General features: G+C 43.4%; 1 protein-coding gene across 1 annotated transcript in view; it reads right to left on the minus strand.

Moving 5' to 3' along the window:
• Positions 1 to 15,166: 15,166 nt before the first annotated feature.
• TRUB1 (TruB pseudouridine synthase family member 1) overlaps positions 15,167 to 18,255 on the minus strand; it is a 40,888-nt gene continuing 37,799 nt past the window's right edge. Inside the window, exon 8 of the mRNA XM_068139301.1 lies at positions 15,167 to 17,597. Coding sequence (XP_067995402.1) covers positions 17,383 to 17,597 — 215 coding nt within the window. The 3' untranslated portion in view covers positions 15,167 to 17,382. The remainder of the gene's footprint in view (positions 17,598 to 18,255) is intronic.

An 18,255-nucleotide genomic window follows, 5' to 3' on the forward strand; every position in this document is an offset into this window, starting at 1 on the left:
CTCATAGAAATAGTAGAGCTGAGCAAAATAGAGAACCAGAGAGCTCTACACCACCATAAACAGAAAGTGCTGAGGTAGAGAAATAACACTGCTGCTACAGAGGTCATGCGGAAATGTGCTTGGGAGGGATCCCTGGAGCAAAATTCACCTCAGAAAGGGTCAAAGATAGTTCTGCCAAAGCAGGGCAGCTCTAATTACTGCATGGGAACAGTTAGGAAGAGAATCATGATGGTTAGTATTTGGAATTTTCAAAGGTATTTAGGAAGCTTTTTGTCCTCTACCACTTGAAGTCCTTGTCTTTGCATCCCAGCTCATTGATGGTTCTAACTGACAAGCAACTGAATATGAGCAAGCAGTGTGCGCAGATGGCCAAGAAGGCCAATGGCATCCTGGCTTGTATCAGAAATGCTGTGTCCAGCAGGAGCAGGGAGGGGATTGTCCCCTTGCACTCAGCTCTGGTGAGGCCACACCTTGAATACTGTGTCCAGTTTTGGGCACAGCAATACAAGAGAGATGTGGAGGTGCTGGAGCCCATGCAGAGGAGGTCAATGAAGCTGGGGAAGGGCCTGGAGGCTAAATCTTAAAGAGTGACTGAAGAAGCTGGGGCTGCTTAGTTTGAAAAAGAGGAAGCTGAGAGGAGACCTCACTGCTCTCTACAACTACCTGAAAGGATGTTGTGGACATATTAGTGCTAGTGAAATAGCCTAAAGCTATGACTGGGTAGGCTTAGACTGGACATTAGGAAAAAAATTTTCCCAGCAAGAGTGGTCAGGCATTGGAGTGAGCTGCCCAGAAAGGTGGTTGAGTCACCAACCCTGGATGTGTTTAAAGGTGGTTTGGATGTGATGCTAGGGGATCTGGTTTAGGGGTGAACCTTGTAGATTAGGGTTCTTGGTTGGACTTGGTGATCCTGAGGGTCTTTTCCAACCTGAATGTTTCTGTGACTCTGTGGTTTCAGTAACAATTCCAAATACAGAAGGAGCACAGAACTGGTTATATTCTGCTGCTGCAGCTGAGCTCACCAGCTCTTTTTGACTGAGAAGCAGGCAATATCTTCACGGACAAACAGTCCTCCTCTAAAATGTCCGAGCCATGTACTACAGCAGCAAGTTTTCAGCACACTTCCAGAATCTCTTGCTGCATTTCTTTTATCTTAGATGACTAGAAGTGAAAATGTGCTCTCCACTATTACTACTACATTACTACGCTTTCTTCCCATTCACTGCATTGTTTCCTAACTGCTTGAGCATGTTTGAGAACAAGCAGGGCAGAAGAGTGCAACTTGCACTTTAACAGGCACTCATAACTTTAGATTTGAATTACACTTGCTGGTGCCACACTGTGCAGCTGCTGGGAGGAAACTAGGCCAGTATATAGCAGACACTGACAGAAATGAGGAGGTCTTTTCTGTAACAGCCAGCTACAATTTACAGGTCACAATCTCCACTTTCTGAGCATCTGTGAAGAGACAAAACCTCTCAGCCTGGCTGCATTTCAGTATTACATCAAATGAACAATTTATCTCTTCAAGAAAATCTAGCCTTATCACTTGAACTTCACTCCCTTCACTGCTTTAACTCTCATGGCTGCAAAACCAGAATCACACTCATGAACACACAAAAAAGCCAAGTTTCACATTCTGCAGTTCATATGCTGTTGGGCTTCCCTCTCATTCCTTCTCCACAGGTCTAAACCCAAGAGAACCTTACAACATCTTCCAGCCCTAGGCATCCAAAAGCAGGCTAAGGGAGCTTCAGGTTAGGACCTGAACTAAGAGATGAAAGCTAGACTGACCTTTAAACTCTGCTTGTAGATGTCATGTGTAAAGTCTGAATGTAATCTTCCTAACACAGAACACAAGTGAACCTAGGAGGAATAGTGGCTTTTCTTCCAGGATAATGCATAAACTTCTAACAGGCATTAAATGTCTGTGGTAGGAAGAAGGGAAAAGAAGGTCTTCAGGTCATCCAGGTCAGACCCCATTAGAAACCATGCATGAGGATGTTCAAAGACCAAGTTTCCAGCCATATTCTGCTGGGTGAAGGCTGTAGCTACTGATGGAAAGTTTCTGAAGCTTACCCTTCATCATATGCACATTTCCAAAGCTCAGCCTTTCCTTACTGAGCCTGGTGCTGCAGGGCATCACAGTTCCTATGCATCACAAGTGTCTTCTCCCACGTTTTGTACAATACAGATGACTCCAAGGATGTGGACAAGCAGCCAGCCTAACCACATAGGGAGGGCCGGGTCATAGAGCTGTTCCATTTCCTCTGCAGAGCTGGGAACTGCTCAGTGTCTTCCCAGGAACTTGCAGCTTTGTTTCTTCTACCTTTGGCCCTCTAAGACAGCCCAGGAGGCTGTGGGGAAAACTGTGTGTACCTCAGAACTGAGCAGGGCAAATCAAAACTGCAGAGCAGGAGTTAAGGCTGAGGCTGTTTAGTCTGGAGAAGAGAAGGCTAAGGGGAACATCTTACTGCTCTCTACAACTACCTGAAAGGAGGTTGAAGTGAGGCCAGTGTTGGTCTCTTCTCCCAAGTAACTAGTGATAGGATGAGAGAAAATGTGCTTAAGTTGTGCCAGGGGAGGTTTAGGTTGGACATTAGTGAAAACTTCTTTAGTTCTTTAGAGTGTAGAGGCATTGGAACTGGCTGGCCAGGGAGGCGAAGTCACCATCCCTGGAGGTGTTCCACAGAGTGTGTAGATGGGGCATTTCAGGACATGGCTTACTGATCATGGTAGTTGGTTACAGCTGGACTTGATGATCTTAAAGGTCTTTTCCAACCTTAATGATTCTATGATTCCAGCTTGCACAGCAAACAACATAAAGCTCAACCTGAGTTTTGCTGGCTCAAAAAGTTACTCCTCCTCATAGATTCACCAAGCAGCTACACCATGATGAATCCACAAACAAAAATCCATTTATGCTATGGCTTACCTGAACCCCAAAACATAAGAGGGGCCTTCTTATCCACTTTGGGAAGCTATTTTTGCCACACATCACCTCAGACTAAAGAAGCAGGTAAAAGGAGGGCAAAGACACAGTACAGTAAGGTGAGGTGAAGGTCAGTCTTATTGCTAGGACCCTTTACTGCTTGGCCATCTCCTACCTCTTTCTTTCTCACTGAAAATCTGTTGATACCTTACCACTTGACTGGGGTGGAATCTTTAATTCACATTTGCAAATTATTTTTATATCCCCAAGTAAAAGCTGCAGTACAAATATGGGACATAAAAGAACACTCCTGTCTGAACTGCTTTAGTAGAGCAGAGAAAAAGGAATTGCTTATGGAATAATTTGCACTTTAGCAATTCCCTTCATTAAAGAAAGTAAGAGAAGATAGGACTTTTAAATTTCATCTGCATTTTTTACCACAGAAACATAAAAGGATATTTAGCTGCAACATATTAAAGAATGGCAGAGGCTTTCCCTTTCAGCTCTACCTTTACTGAGAAGAGGGCAGAGGTCAGTGCTCACTGCATCAGAAGAGGACTTGTTAAAATGCGAAACCCTTCTCAAAACTGGAGCTTCAGAAAGTGCTGTGCTTTGAAATAACATCCTCAATTATCTTTGAAAGTTGCAAGTTAAATGGGAATGCAGATAACAGGGATTTCCAGCCAGCAAAGCCTAAGGAGAGGCTGGTTTAAAATAACTCTGAACAGTAACCAGCAGAGATTAGACTACTGCTAGAAAGATACTCCTGGAGGCGCTGGGCTTTCTATCTGAACTACTTTTGAACTACCAGCTAATGGGAGAGCTTTCTTGTATTCCTCCTTTATAACTAGATACAAGCAAGTGGGAGACAATGGCAAATGACATTCAGCTTCAACATTTTAATAATATAGGGGGAAAAAGAGATGGTTTAGTGAATACCTTCGGGGTTCTGTGTTCTCTGGGCAGATTTCTGCTCCACATCACACCAATGTAAATCTGGAATAGTGTCAGTGAGGTCAATGGAAATATTTGGGCATTACACAGATAATTTTGAGCAGAACTAATAAAAACTGACCTAACTACAGGAAGAGACAAGCAGCTCTTTCACAATTAAATATTGGGCAAGTGGAACACAGTGGTATGCATGTTCTGAAAAGCATGGTGGTCTCAGCAAGGTTGACTATCACCTGCAAGCTTGGAGGCTTTCTTTTTAAGGCACATAACACTGAACTATAAAGGACTCCCCAAAATATTGTAAAACTATCTGTATACAAAAAAGTGCCTTTCCTGGCCTGAAAGACCAGTTTGCATTTCCAATAATCATAGGTAAATGGATCCTAAATGCTACTGCGAGTAGCAATCAGTTTGGTGACAAAAGCCAGGATCCAGATAACTTGCTGCTTACCTCAGTTCGATTCAGCGGCTGTAAACATAATCACAAATGTTTATTTCACAGAATCACAGAATGCTAGGGGCTGGAAGAGACCTTGAAAGATCATCCAGTACAACCCCTCTGCCAGAGGCAAGATCACCTATACCAGATCACACAGGAACACATTCAGGAGGTTTTGAATATCCCCAAAGAGGGAGACTCCACAACCCCCCTGGGCAGCCTGTTCCAGGGCTCTGTCACCCTCACAGGGAAAACATTTTCCTCATGTTTCCATGGAAATTCCTATGCCTCAACTTGCACCATTGCTCCTTGTGCTGTCATTCAGCATCACCCAGAAGAGCCTCACTCCATCCTCTTGGCACTCACTCTTTACATATTTATAAACACGAATGAGGTCACCCCTCAGGCTCCTCCATGCTGAAGAGCCCCAGCTCCCTCAGCCTCTCCTCGTAAGGAAGATGTTCCACTCCCTTAATCATTTTCATGCACTGGACTCTTTCAAGCATTTCCCTGAGGTCCTTCTTGAACTGAGGGGCCCAGAACTGGACACAGTATTCTGGATGCAGCCTCACCAGGACAGAGTAGAGGGGAAGGAGAACCTCCCTACCTACTAACCTACTAACCCCAGCCCTTTCCTCTCCTCGTGGTATGTTTGAGGCTATTTTTTTGAACTGGGAAACATATGGAGAGGTAGAAGTTAGTGTCTGCTGTGACACACACATCATCTGGGAAGGAACTCTAATGGTTCACATTAATGCTGTCTCACATTCACATGCCAGATCCTATTCTAAGTTAACTAAATGGCTCAATAATTGCTTTAAACCCCAGCTGGACAGCCTTGTGACCATGAGTCAACAGTGCTGACTCTAATTCTAAAATTAAAGCATAATAATAATAATATCTTCATTGCCAGGCTCACCCTTTGTGACATGTACCTGGGCAGATGAAGAAAGAAGATGAGCAGATAAGGAATACTCTGAAGTGCCTTTACATGATGCACACCCACAGTGCTTCAATTAACCATTGCAGTTTTGATCTGGAGAACTCTGAATTTAGTTTCTTTTCACTCAGCCTTCAGCCTGTAATAAACTGCACAGACCAGGGCAACTTGGATCAATCAAAAGCAAGCAAATTGCATTTAAATCTATTTTTTTCCTTCTCCTCACACATTTTTTTCCCTGTGCACCCTGTGTGCTCTCTGACATGATGCAGCCTTCCCACAGAGTTAATTTTGAGCACCTACATTGAGCCAGCTGTGGGACAGCTTTCCAGCTTTGCTACATCAGGTTGTAGCCCTGACAGACCAGCCAACATTGACCAACTCAGCATGACAGAAACATGAAACCTGAATTAAGTACTAGTGACTTAACAGGACCCCAGTTAGGAACAACCTCTCAGCTGGCAGTCAAGCTCACAGAAGCCGGAGCTGATTGAACTAAATGACCAGAATATTCAATGGCATCTCTAAAAATCCTCCTCTCCAACAGCCACGCTTTGGAAGAGTTCCTTGCTAACCCTGGGGGATTACTGACAGGTTTATTGTTGAAATTATAAGGTTTGAAATCACAAATATTTTTTCCTCTTTCAAATCATCATTTCATACTCTCCTTCTTTTTAAGCCTTTTCATACCCATCCAGAGGGGAAAAAAAGGCACAATCAGTTGTGCTTGGTTGAAGCTTACCATTTAGCTCGACGGCTCAGATGCTTAATGCTGAAGTCAGTAGAGATTGACAACATTTGAGAGGCAAAATTGAGTCTCAGAAGTCACTGAGGTGCACACACAATAGGGTTAAATCCTAATTATGACATCAAAGCAATCCTCCCTAATGAGAAAACGTTCTGGGGAACAAAACAAGCTGACACATCAGGAAGTTTCTTATTCTGTCAACTACTTCAGGTAAATCTGAATATAGCTTAAATTGTCTTTCACCATGGGCACACATCTGCTATTTTATTAGTTTGGTGGAACACAGAGTGGTTTATTCCTTTGACAGCAGCTCCTCACTGGTCTCTCTGAAGGAAATGAACCTCCAGAAAGAAGCACGCTGCTTGGCTTATATGTAAATAAGAAGTCACTGGGCTGACCTTACATGACAATGAACAATGGCAAAACCCCCAATATTCCTCATTGAAGGATTAAAGGTACAAACATGGGATCTGAAGATTCCTTTTCCTCACAGCCACTCCCTTTCCTACGATGTCCATGCCATGCTGAGCAATTACTCTGCACCCCAAGGAAGGAATCGCGGGGGACTCACTGGGGCCTTGCTCCTCTTGGAGCCGAGGTGTTTGGAAAGTGCACCAGAAAAAGGTGCACTTGAAGTTGAAATTTCAACTTTGCTGACTACTTAGTGCATTCTACTCAAGTATTTGTGAGTAAGTACATAAAGGCTTCCTAGACAGGAAACAAATGCTGTATCAACTGAGCTTCTCAAAGCCTGCAGCTGGATTTGACTTGATAGGAATAAAATGACTTTTCTGAGAGCCGTAACATTGTTAAGAAAGAACAGAGCTGAGTGCTATAAAACCACCTCAGAAAGCTGAAGCACACCTTTTTCCCAGCCTCCTACCACACCAGTATTTTCAGACACCAGCTATTTTTCTTGATTTACTAACAATTCCCAGTTGTTGCTGCCACTCAATGATTACTTGCTCCTGGCTAGTATTTCTAGTATTTTTTTTTAACTCTCCTCTCTTCTGGACCACAGTCAGCAACATCCCCAGACTAACTTTTCTTCACAGCCTTGGGCCATTTGTGAAACCATTGGATTGTTGCAGTGAGAGATAAATGATTCTCAGGTACTGGGGAGCAGCAGTGGCTTGGGGAAGGCTATTAAACTCTGAGAAGCAGAAGCAGGCACGTGGTCCAGAAGCGATGGGAGAAAGGTTGTGCTTTTCTTATCAATATCTTGCTCAATTATTTTGACACACAGAAAAATGGTTGGAGCTTCACTCCTGTGGTCCAACAGCTGGTCACACTTCTAAAAGATGTGCTTCCTTGGCAAAGCTGTCTGCTTTTGTGTGTTCAGGATGAAACCACACACATAAGCTTTGCTTTTCCTTTGTCTTTCTCTGCAGCCATAAAACATGCTCTTGCCTCCAGATAAATTTAATCTCAAATCCTAATTAGATACTGCCTCCTCTGTGGCATGATGGATTATTCCTGGGTTTCATAGTTTCATAGTTTCATTCAGGGTTGGAAGGGACCACACGGATCATCTTGTTCCAACCCCCCTGCCATGGGCAGGGACACCCCACACTAGATCAGGCTGGACAGAGCCTCATCCAGCCTGGTCTTAAACACCTCCAGGGATGGGGCCTCGACCACCTCCCTGGACAACCCATTCCAGGGCTTCACCACTCTCATGGTGAAGAACCTCCTCCTCACATCCAGCCTGAATCTCCCCACCTCCAGCTTCATTCCATTCCCCCTAGTCCTGTCACTACCTGAGATCCTGAGAAGTCCTTCCCCAGCCTTCCTGTAGGCCCCCTTCAGATACTGGATTCTTCCTATACAGTTCTGAAGGACCAGCTTGGATTTGTTAAAGCATGAGGACAGAGTGGGGGTGAATACCTCACAATTCCAATGATAGACAGGAATGGCTGAATAGCAACTCAGGCTGTAGGACTAACCCCATTCACAGAATCACAGAACATTAGAGGTTGGAAGGGACCTCCAGAGATCACCAAGTCCAACCCCCCTGCCAAAGCAGGATCACCTAGGGCAGTCCACACAGGAATGCATCCAGGCAGGTTTTGAAAGTCTCCAGAGTAGGAGTAATAAACATCCACAACACAGCCGAGGAGAGCAGATAAAACCCGTGCAGGGAAATGGTATACAGGTCAATAAAAGTTATACATTCCTAACTCTGCAAAGAGATCATCAGCCCTCTCAAATAGGTTTATCCATTCTGCACAGACTTTAACAGCATGCCTCAGGGAAATAAATTTCCTAGATAAACATATTTAAAAAATATATACAAAAATAACACCACCACTAATTCCATTCTGACAATTCTGGTGTTTGTTTTTAAGTAGAAAATAGCACTGTTTCATATTCATCAGACAGGGAACAACATTAAGTGATGCACCACATCATTAATATTTATTTGACTCTGTTTGTTTGTTTGTTTGTTCTTCCTCCTGAAAAAAAAACCAACCCCAAGAATGAAAACTGATGGATTGAAAATGAGTATTACTAAAAAAAGGATAAAACACATTATAGGTGAAAATGAAGCACATAAAGCCTTAATTCAGTCAGTGAGTAATAATTCACATCATTTAGTAGAAGAAGGCAGGAGACCTCCCACTGAACTCAAGAGAAATAATCCCGTGATGACATCTTCCACCAACTCTTGCTTGGAGAGAGGATTGCTAGACCATTACTATTCGCTGTCACCCACTCTGTCTTTTGCTGGAGGTCAGCAAAGAAGCACCATGAGACATATGGTCTTCTCCTAACAGAGCCTAGTTTATTTGCACAAAATTTGCACCATCAACACTTTGCAATGCCAGTTGAGGAACAGGGCAGATGAGGTGGGCACAGGCTTCCTCCTGCTAGCAATGCTGGGGGGATTGTCAACGGGATGTCATTCAACAAGTCCAAGTGCCGGGTGCTGCACTTTGGCCACAGCAACCCCAGGCAGAGCTACAGGCTGGGGTCGGAGTGGCTGGAGAGCTCCCAGACAGAGAGGGACCTGGGGGTACTGATCGACAGCCACCTAAACATGAGCCAGCAGTGTGTCCAGGTGGCCAAGAAGGCCAATGGCATCCTGGCCTGCATTAGGAATAGTGTGGCCAGCAGGAGCAGGGAAGTCATTGTGCCCCTGGACTCTGCATTGGTTAGGCCACACCTTGAGTCCTGTGTCCAGTTCTGGGCCCCTCAGTTTAAGAAGGACATCGAAACACTTGAACGTGTCCAGAGAAGGGCAACAAGGCTGGGGAGAGGCCTTGAGCACAAGCCCTATGAGGAGAGGCTGAGGCAGCTGGGATTGCTTAGCCTGGAGAAGAGGAGGCTCAGGGGTGACCTCATTGCCATCTACAACTACCTGAAAGGTGGTTGTAGCCACAGAGGGGTTGGTCTCTTCTCCCAGGCAACCAGCACCAGAACAAGAGGACACAGTCTCAAGCTGCACCAGGGGAGGTTTAGGCTCGAGATGAGGAGAAAGTTCTTCACTGAGAGAGTCATTCCTCATTGGAATGGGCTGCCCAGGGAGGTGGTGGAGTCACCATCCCTGGAGGTGTTCAAGAGGAGATTGGATGTGGCACTTGGTGCCATGGTCTAGTTGTGAGGTCTGTGGTGACAGGTTGGACTCGATGATCCTCGAGGTCTCTTCCAACCTTGGCGATACTGTGATTCTCTGGCAGAGGTGGGAGCACAGGGCTAGGAAACCATAAGTAATAAATTCCCCAAGTTAAAGCCAGCAATCTCTCTGTGTACGAGCAGCAGCTGGGTGAAATTAATTACCTGGACAAGAAACCAACAGCCTGCCAGTGTCCTTTGTCAAACATAGAGTATAAAAGCGAGAAGAGACTGTATAGAAAGCAGTGCAGCAAAGCAGAACCGAGTCCTAGAAGTGCAATCTGCATAGCAAAGATTACAGAGAATTAATCTTATTTTCTAAATGCATTCAGTGTTTGTACACAGTGTTCCGTTTACACTGTGAAAATACACCTGCAGAACTTGAGCATTGTTGACCCCTAGGAAGGCCAGCTTGGGGGAAATGATTTAATACAAACACACCACTCACAAAAGAGCAAGGATTTAGAGCCATTCACAATCAGCAAAACAAAACACTGCCTTTTGGAGGGCACCACAGAAGTCTGTCTTTTCAACTGCTGCAATGGAAATAAATGCCTTTTGCACACCAGCATCCAGGAACAACCTCCCGTGCATTTCCATGTAAAAGCTTGTTAAGCTTTGAAACGACAGGTTTGAGCTAAATTGTTTTATGTGCTGAAAGGAACAGAAAGGGTAGGGGAAGTGCTGTCCTTTATCTTTCCTCCATTAGAAGGCTTAATGTGTTTTCTTACAGGATTACCTGAAATGAGTTTATCTATTGCAAAAATTGAACAACTGCAATATGCATTTGCCTCTTGCCATTCCTTTTCTGCCTCCCTCCTTTTAAGCTGTCAAATCGTATTCCGCCGCCACTACGTGGCTGTGACATCTGTGAAACGATGTATTTTGGTTTGAATGCACGCCCTCAGCTGCAGGTCTGACTTTGAAGCACTTAATTCTGAACTATCCAAAATAATCCCAGGTCCCAGAGACCCGGCACTGATTCAGGACTACGTCTTTCTTATGAAAAGGGCAGAGTAAGAAACTAGACACACCTCATCCTTTTCACTTCTACTTATTGTTTTCCAGTGCCTCCCCAGAAACTACGCAGCCTTTTTGCTCCCTGCTTTCCTGGGGCCCACGTGTACCTTGCAAAGAAATTCAAGAGAGGGTGAAGAGTTTTAGGATTAAGTGTCTCAAACAGTAAATTTGGATGCAAAGAGAAAAGGTCAGGCCCAAAGCTGTAACCCAAGATGAATACAACTGATAAGAGGAAGGCTGTTTTGTAGGCTGCAGAGACATTTCTGTGTTTATACTACACACTTCATTGCCTCATTTCTCATCCTACTCATTCCCAGTTACCATTAACTTCTGGGACAAACTACATCAGCCCTTTTACAACCCACAGTTTGAGCACAGAATTGTTTCAGCATCCACAAGACACAGAGCAATGTGACATGGAAATGTCAGGGAGAGGCTGCTGCTTTGATTTAGCCCCACTTCTCTGAGCTAAAGGTAGGGGGGGAAGAGGATTCTAGTCCAAGATATGCACATCCATTACCAAAATATTAGGTTTGTCTCAGGCAGCCCTGCTAATGCTTCCTCAGAGCCACTGCAGCATCCAACATTTCCCCCCCCCCCCCCCAAAAAGCACAACTGGGAAAAAACAAAAAGAGGTTGGTTTTCTTCTTACCACAGAGTCCCTTTTTTGTCCTGAGCACTGAAACCATCTGCTTCCAATTACCAACTCATTGTTTTACCTGTTTAACACTGCCACAATCTCAGCAGTTGATCTCAGAGACAGTAAGGAAAGATGTGCAATCTCATCACCCAGAGTGGAGACACAAGCATGCAGATGACAGCCCAACTTGTTTAACATGCTCTTAGGTCTTGCTGATTTACTTAACCAGGTCTCACAGAGAAACAAATTAAACCCCTGGCTACTGGAAACAATGACTGCTCTTCATTTTGCCCAGGCTGCCTGAATCCATCCACTGTCTCTATGCCTTCCCTCTGGTTGTCTGTTGTAGTCACTCTTCTGTACTCACACAGGCACTCTTTTTTTGTCTCTTTAAGACCTTTTAAGTAAAATTAATATTGTTGCCAACTGATTCCTTGATGCTGCCAAGCAAAAAGAATGATCCTAGCCTTTCAAGTCTCAGAGCTGTTCATGCTCAGAATAGCAGCTTCACCACTTAGTACACTGAAAACTAATGTATTCCAAAACTTTTCTCTTCTAATAAACATATGAATCAAACATAGAACTGCAGGGTAAGATGCAATGCTTAATTATTGATGAAGGCACTCCTAGAATGTTTTATTAATCCCTCAGATTTGATTAATATCATAGAATCATAGAATTGTTAAGGTTGGAAGGGACCTCAAGGATCATCTAACTCCCTACCATAGGCAGGGACACCTGACACTACATCAGGTTGCCCAGAGCCACATCCAGCCTGGCCTTAAAAACCTCCAGGGATGAGGCTTCCACCACTTCCCTGGGCAACCTGTTCCAGTGTCTCACCAGCCTCAGGGGGAAGAACTTCTTCCTGACATCCAATCCGAATGTCCCCACTTCTAGTTTTGCTCCACTCCCCCTAATCCTCTCATTACCTGACACACTAAGAAGTCCCTCACCAGCTTTCTTGTAGCCCCCTTAAGATACTGGATGGCCACAATTAGGTCTCCTTGGAGCCTTCTCTTCTCCAGACTGAATAGCCCCAACTCCCTCAGTCATATATATACACACACACATACATATATATATAAATCATATAAATTTTTGTTAGAGAACATTTTAAAATGTGCTTGACATGCTGGCAGCAGACATACAGTATGAAGTGCACAGAAAATCTACTATTTATTTAGAATAAACCATTTATTTAGAATAAACCAAACCAGGTTGGAAGAGACCTTCAAGATCATCGCATCCAACCCATCAACCAATCCAACCCACCTAAACAACTAACCCATGGCACCAAGCACCCCATCAAGTCTCCTCCTGAACACCTCCAATGACGGCAAACCTCCAATGATGAAGGAGGAAGAAAGAGAGGCAGCCAGGCAGAGACATTAGGAGATAAATTACGAATCCCCAGTCAATCTCACTGAAGCAGCACCAGCACTGGAAGCAGAGCCAGGGCCAGACTCTGTTAGGGTACCACTATGGACCCTAAGATTGCAAGTCCAAATTCAAGACAGACAATGTTCAGCTCAAAAAGCAAGACATGCTTTTCTGCTAGGAATTTCCCCATGAACACCACTCATTAAATTGAGACAAATCTTTCAGTCTTTGTCACAGATGTGTTTCAAATGGTAAATCACAGAGACATGCTTATTTTCTGGCCAGAGTAGCATAAAATTCCTTTTAACCACTGTTTGTCTCAGTTGGGCATTCAGTACTAACTCTTCTACAAGTCTCAGAAATATTGTATACAAACTTTTCCTCTCACTCTAAATAGCCCTTAATGTAAGATCTCATGACTGTCAGTAATCAAGATAAAGGATCACAGGATATTTTGTCCTGGAAAACAAAACAAAACATTTTTCCTGTGGATGTAACACAATTATGATCTCAGGGACATGCATGTTAATAAGAGTAAAGAAGTTAAAATGAGTATTTCCCTAGGTTCTCATGGGAACACAAGACCTACTTCCAGATCTGGACAGTTTCAAGATACTTGGTTAAACACTTACTAAAACATATCTAAGAAAGCCATTCCTAGGTTTTGCAGTCTCCTCCTGGTTATTGTTCCTTGGAACAAATGGCTCAGGGCAAAGAGGTCAAAGGGGTACCAAGGCAAGAGCATGCAAGTGAGGCTGAGCACCAAGATACTGGGAAGCTGCCAGAGAGGTTTGAATGTTTGGAAGGGTAGCTCAGCTGTAACAGGGTTGGCACTCATCAGTAGTCATAAACCAAGCTGTTCTTGCATAATTTGTTCTTGACTTTTTTCACTCTTTGCACTGTCTTCTATGAACACCTATCTGCTGTCTGTCATAGCTCTGTGTGCCACCAGACTTGCTACCCAACTTGTAAGCAAAATAGTCCTAGAGTTCAATACAAGCTATGTAGGGAGAAGTTAACCATTTGAGGTAAAAAAGTTCTGCCTTTATTTCTGAAGGTAACAACCTAGCACTGGGGAAGATGTTAACTAGAGCTGGTGAATGTTTCTCTGCTTCCTGCATTAAGGAATAAAAGCATTAAGGGAAGTTGCATTTGTGAATTGAAAGCGACAAAACTCATGAGGGGCCTGGAGCATAGCCCTATGAGGAGAGACTGAGGGAGCTGGGGTTACTTAGCCTGGAGAAGAGGAGGCTCAGGGGTGACCTTACTGCCCTCTACAACTACCTGAAGGGAGGTCGTAGCCAGGTGGGGGTTGGTCTCTTCTCCCAGGCAACCACCAACAGAACAAGAGGACACAGTTTCAAGTTGTGCCAGGGGAGTTTCAGGCTGGATATTAGGAAGAAGTTCTTCACAGAAAGAATGTGCCATGGTCTAGTTGATTGGATAGGGCTGGGTGATAGGTTGGACTGGACGATCTTGGAGGTCTCTTCCAACCTGGTTGATTCTATGATTCTATGACTCTCTCCTTATGCTTTCCATATGTGTTAGGATTTGAAGACTAAACCAAAACTTGTTGGTGTCAACAGGATGCTTTCTTTTAGGTGTCATCTCATTTCTCTTGAGTGACTAGACTACGGAACAGATCCTGTCTTCTCAGGATCACAGATCTGTTAGCAATAATTACAACAGACCAGTTGCAAGCTAACCCCAAAACTGATGAAAATATAACTCTCCTTTTGAATTTAGAAAGATCAGGAGGCCCTGCATGGAGTAACAAGAAAGCCATGGTGAGCATTAAACAAACAGATGAGAGAACAAATGTGCCAGACACTTATAACACTGTATACAAAAGTACCCTATTAATAGATTTCTCAATTGCACTAATTTTTAAAGAGAGAAATCCCTGCAGATGAACCAAGCAGACTAACAGAACTGCATCTTCTGGGTTATTCTTTAAAAAGCAGAAAGACAGATAAAATGAGAACTTAATTGAGAAGACCACTGGGATAAGATAAATTAGGTCCTCAAAAAGACACTAATTTAGATAATAAGAGAAACCACATTACAATCATAGTCTCCGATCATTCAAGATAAGTACACTGGAAAGTGTCATTTTCTCCTTGATTTGATTTCTTTAGGAAATAATCTCTTACTTCTCTGCTTCCACCCAAAGTACCACAAAACCCACCCCAAAAAAAAACCCATGTAAAGCTTCACACTGTTTTTTTACTGAACCCAACTCTCTTCTCCCATTTCTGAAATAGAAACTCTTTACCAAGGTTACTTCATCCACAGTTGTATATTAAATATCTTGCTACAGTGCTCAAACTTTTCCATTTGCTTGTGGTATTTTCAGCATTGTTTACTGAACAATAAAACATTAACTCTATTCTCCCTCTAAACAAAAGCTTAATCAATCTTGCACAGACTTCAGTTTCTTGTATAAAAAACCCAAAACACTCCTACAGATAGCTGGAAAGGTATCACACAGTAAGAAACTTTGAGATGTTTATTTCATTCCCTAGACTGAAAGCAAGGTTGGAATTTGGTAACTTCATATAATATAATATAAGCACACAGAGAAACTGATTTTGTAAGGTGCAAAGGTGCAGCATGTGGAGAATCAAATTTAAGTTGGTAATAAGTCACAACTTGTTTTATGCAACAGAGGTAACTAGCTATCGAGGTAACTTACCACACAAAGTAGCAAGTCCAGTACCAGAGTCATTCAGTCAGAATTTCAGTCTCTCTGTAAAAAATACATCACTCAGAATGAGAGAGACAAGTCTCTGTGCTCCAGAACTGAAAATCCAAGGTGTAGGAATCACAGAAAGCCACAGCAGGCCAGCAACAGCATAAAACTGTAATGACAGGCAGTCCATTTCTCTTGGGTGACATTTCAGTGACAATGTCAAAAGCAGGCCTTTCTCTTAGATATCCCTCACATGTGCAAATTCATCATGACAAGAGGAAGGCAAGACAGTGTCACTGCTCTCTTGCATGGGGACATGATCACAGAAAACATCTGGTTGGAAGAGATCTCCAAGATCATCCAGTTCAACCTTTAGCTCAGCACTGAAGGGACAATACTAAACCATGTCCCTAAGCACAAGGTCCACACACTCCAGGGATGGTGACTCCAGCACTGGCCTGTGCAGACTATTCCAATGTTTGAGAACCCTCTCTATCAAGAATTATTTCCTAGCATCCAGCCTAAACCTGCCCTGGTGAAGGTTGAAACTATTTCCTCTGGTCCTGTCACTTGCCACCAAGCAGAAGAGGCTACCCCCTCCTCACTCCTGCACCCCCTTTAGGTAGTTGTAGAGAGCCAAGAGGTCTCCCCTCAGCCTCCTCTTCTCCAGACTGAACCACCCCAGCTCCCTCCGACACTCCTTATAGATCACACGCTCCAGGCCCTTCTCCAGCTGTGTTGCCCCCTTCTCTGAACACGCCCCAGAACCTCCACGTCCTTCCTGCAGTCAGAGGCCCAGAACTGAACACAGGGAAGTCCTTTGAGGACAGTCCATTACACAAACTAGAGTTCCTTTCTAGCATTCTTAAGCCAGTACCTTTCAGCCTGTTTGGAAACCCCAAGGGAAGCTGTGTTGAGGAATGAGTGCAATCAAATTCCCTTGGCTAAATGACCTGTGGAGCAGGCCTCTACTGCCTCAGAGAGTTAAAACGTTTTCATTTTAATGTGGATCCCTCCCTTAGCCCATACAACTAGCCAGAACCAAAATCAGCCAGAGCCTAGAAGCACATCAGACTTCTACCCAATCCATGGGAGATAGCAAAAGTAAATTCCCTAAGCCCTAAGAAGTTCTTCACAGAAAGAGAGATTGGCCATTGGAATGTGCTGCCCAGGGAGGTGGTGGAGTCACCCTCACTGGAGGTGTTTAAGAAGACACCGAATGGGGTGCTTGGTGCCATGGTTTAGTTGATTAGATGGTGTTGGGTGATAGATTGGACTTGATGATCTCTAAGGTCTTTTTCAACCTGGTTAATTCTATTCTATTCTATGAAGGACATAACAGTTAACTAGACATTGCATTATGGCTGGTCACCAACTGAGACACTGTACCAAAGTAAGATATGTACACCTGCAAGGATGACTGCACTCTTCAGACCACTCGTTATCAGTTACCTCCAGGGACTGTTTAGACCTAGAACTACTCATGTCCACTGAATTTTCAGACTACATCTAGATTTAATGCATCCAGAATGGCATTTGATCAAAAGAACAATCTGCATAAGAAAAACTACAGTAAAATGGACATTTCCTGAAATGGATTTCAAGACAGCAAACACCCCACCACATTCTTGTATCCTTCAAACTATGACAGTCTTGTCACCATGGTATTTTAGGGTTTGATTAGCAGCTACAAAGAAAAAAACAGATTATTTTTTTTTGAGCACATTTAGCAAATATTAGTTTTTATTTTTATTGAGTAATTGTAAGAACATTGCACCCTGCAAGTTGATGAAGATTTGACATCGATGGCAGGCAAGGGAAACACACAGATCAGGAAACAGCAAGTGCTGGATATTTTCAATGCATGATCTAACCCCAGAAAACAAAAGAACCATTTTTCTTGCACTGCAGTTTGTCACCCTCCCAGTACAGACTTGTAAATTTACACAGGAGGCAAGACAATCCCAACCCAATCTTAAAATGTCTCAATCATTCAGTCTTTTTCCTTGACCCAACTTATCACTTATCTTCACAGCTCCCAGCAGTTTCACCAGGATGCTCTGTCTTCAATTTTTTATGAGATGGCTCTCCTGAGAGAAGAGATGTGCAATGCTCTAAGGATCGTGCAATCTCATCAATTGTCCATTTGTCTTCATAAAGGGCATGCTCCTCTAGCGTAAACGGCCCTTGTTTGGTTCGGGTCAGCTCTTGCATAGTGGCACAGGTAGAGAGTTCTACAGTTAAGGGGAAAAGAGGATTTAGGAAAAGTGCATGGTCAAGTTGAACAACTTTCAACTCACTGATTTTTACGTGTCGCCTTCTGCACTGTTCAGCTTGGAGAATAAAGCTCATGAAGATTCATCACACATTTACATCCTCCTAGATTTGAGCCAAGGAATTCCTCTGATTTCAATAAATCTCCAAGAGTTTAAAAATCTGACAGGAAGTTGGCAAAAGGTTTTCCAGATTTCAATCAGAATGAAAAGAGAGGAATTAGTGACACAAGACATAAACAGAACGTTCTGCATTCACAAGTGATTTAGAAGTCCGTGTACTCTTTCGCCACAGACTTTGAGGCTTTAGCACTCCTTGCCTTTAAGAAGGATTTTTGACATTTTTATCCTGTGCCACCTATCAGAATAATAAAGCAAAATAATAAAGAAAAATAAAAACTATCAACAAATGCTCTGCTATAGTGAATAAAGACCAGTAGGATAGAGTAACCAGGAGGTACAGAACACAACAGTGAGCAACTACCTTGTAGGCATACAAATATACTAAAATACTCTCTCCCATCCTATCTGATGCAGGAAGATTTTTACTGCATATTAAATTTTAGAAACAAAGAAACCAGCTGAGGACATTTGTCATTCCTCAGTTTGTCATTAAAGG

The sequence above is a fragment of the Melanerpes formicivorus genome, unplaced genomic scaffold, assembly GCF_026170545.1.
Source record: "Melanerpes formicivorus ecotype bairdi unplaced genomic scaffold, bMelFor1.0.p_v2 SCAF_6, whole genome shotgun sequence".
Taxonomy (NCBI): domain Eukaryota; kingdom Metazoa; phylum Chordata; class Aves; order Piciformes; family Picidae; genus Melanerpes; species Melanerpes formicivorus.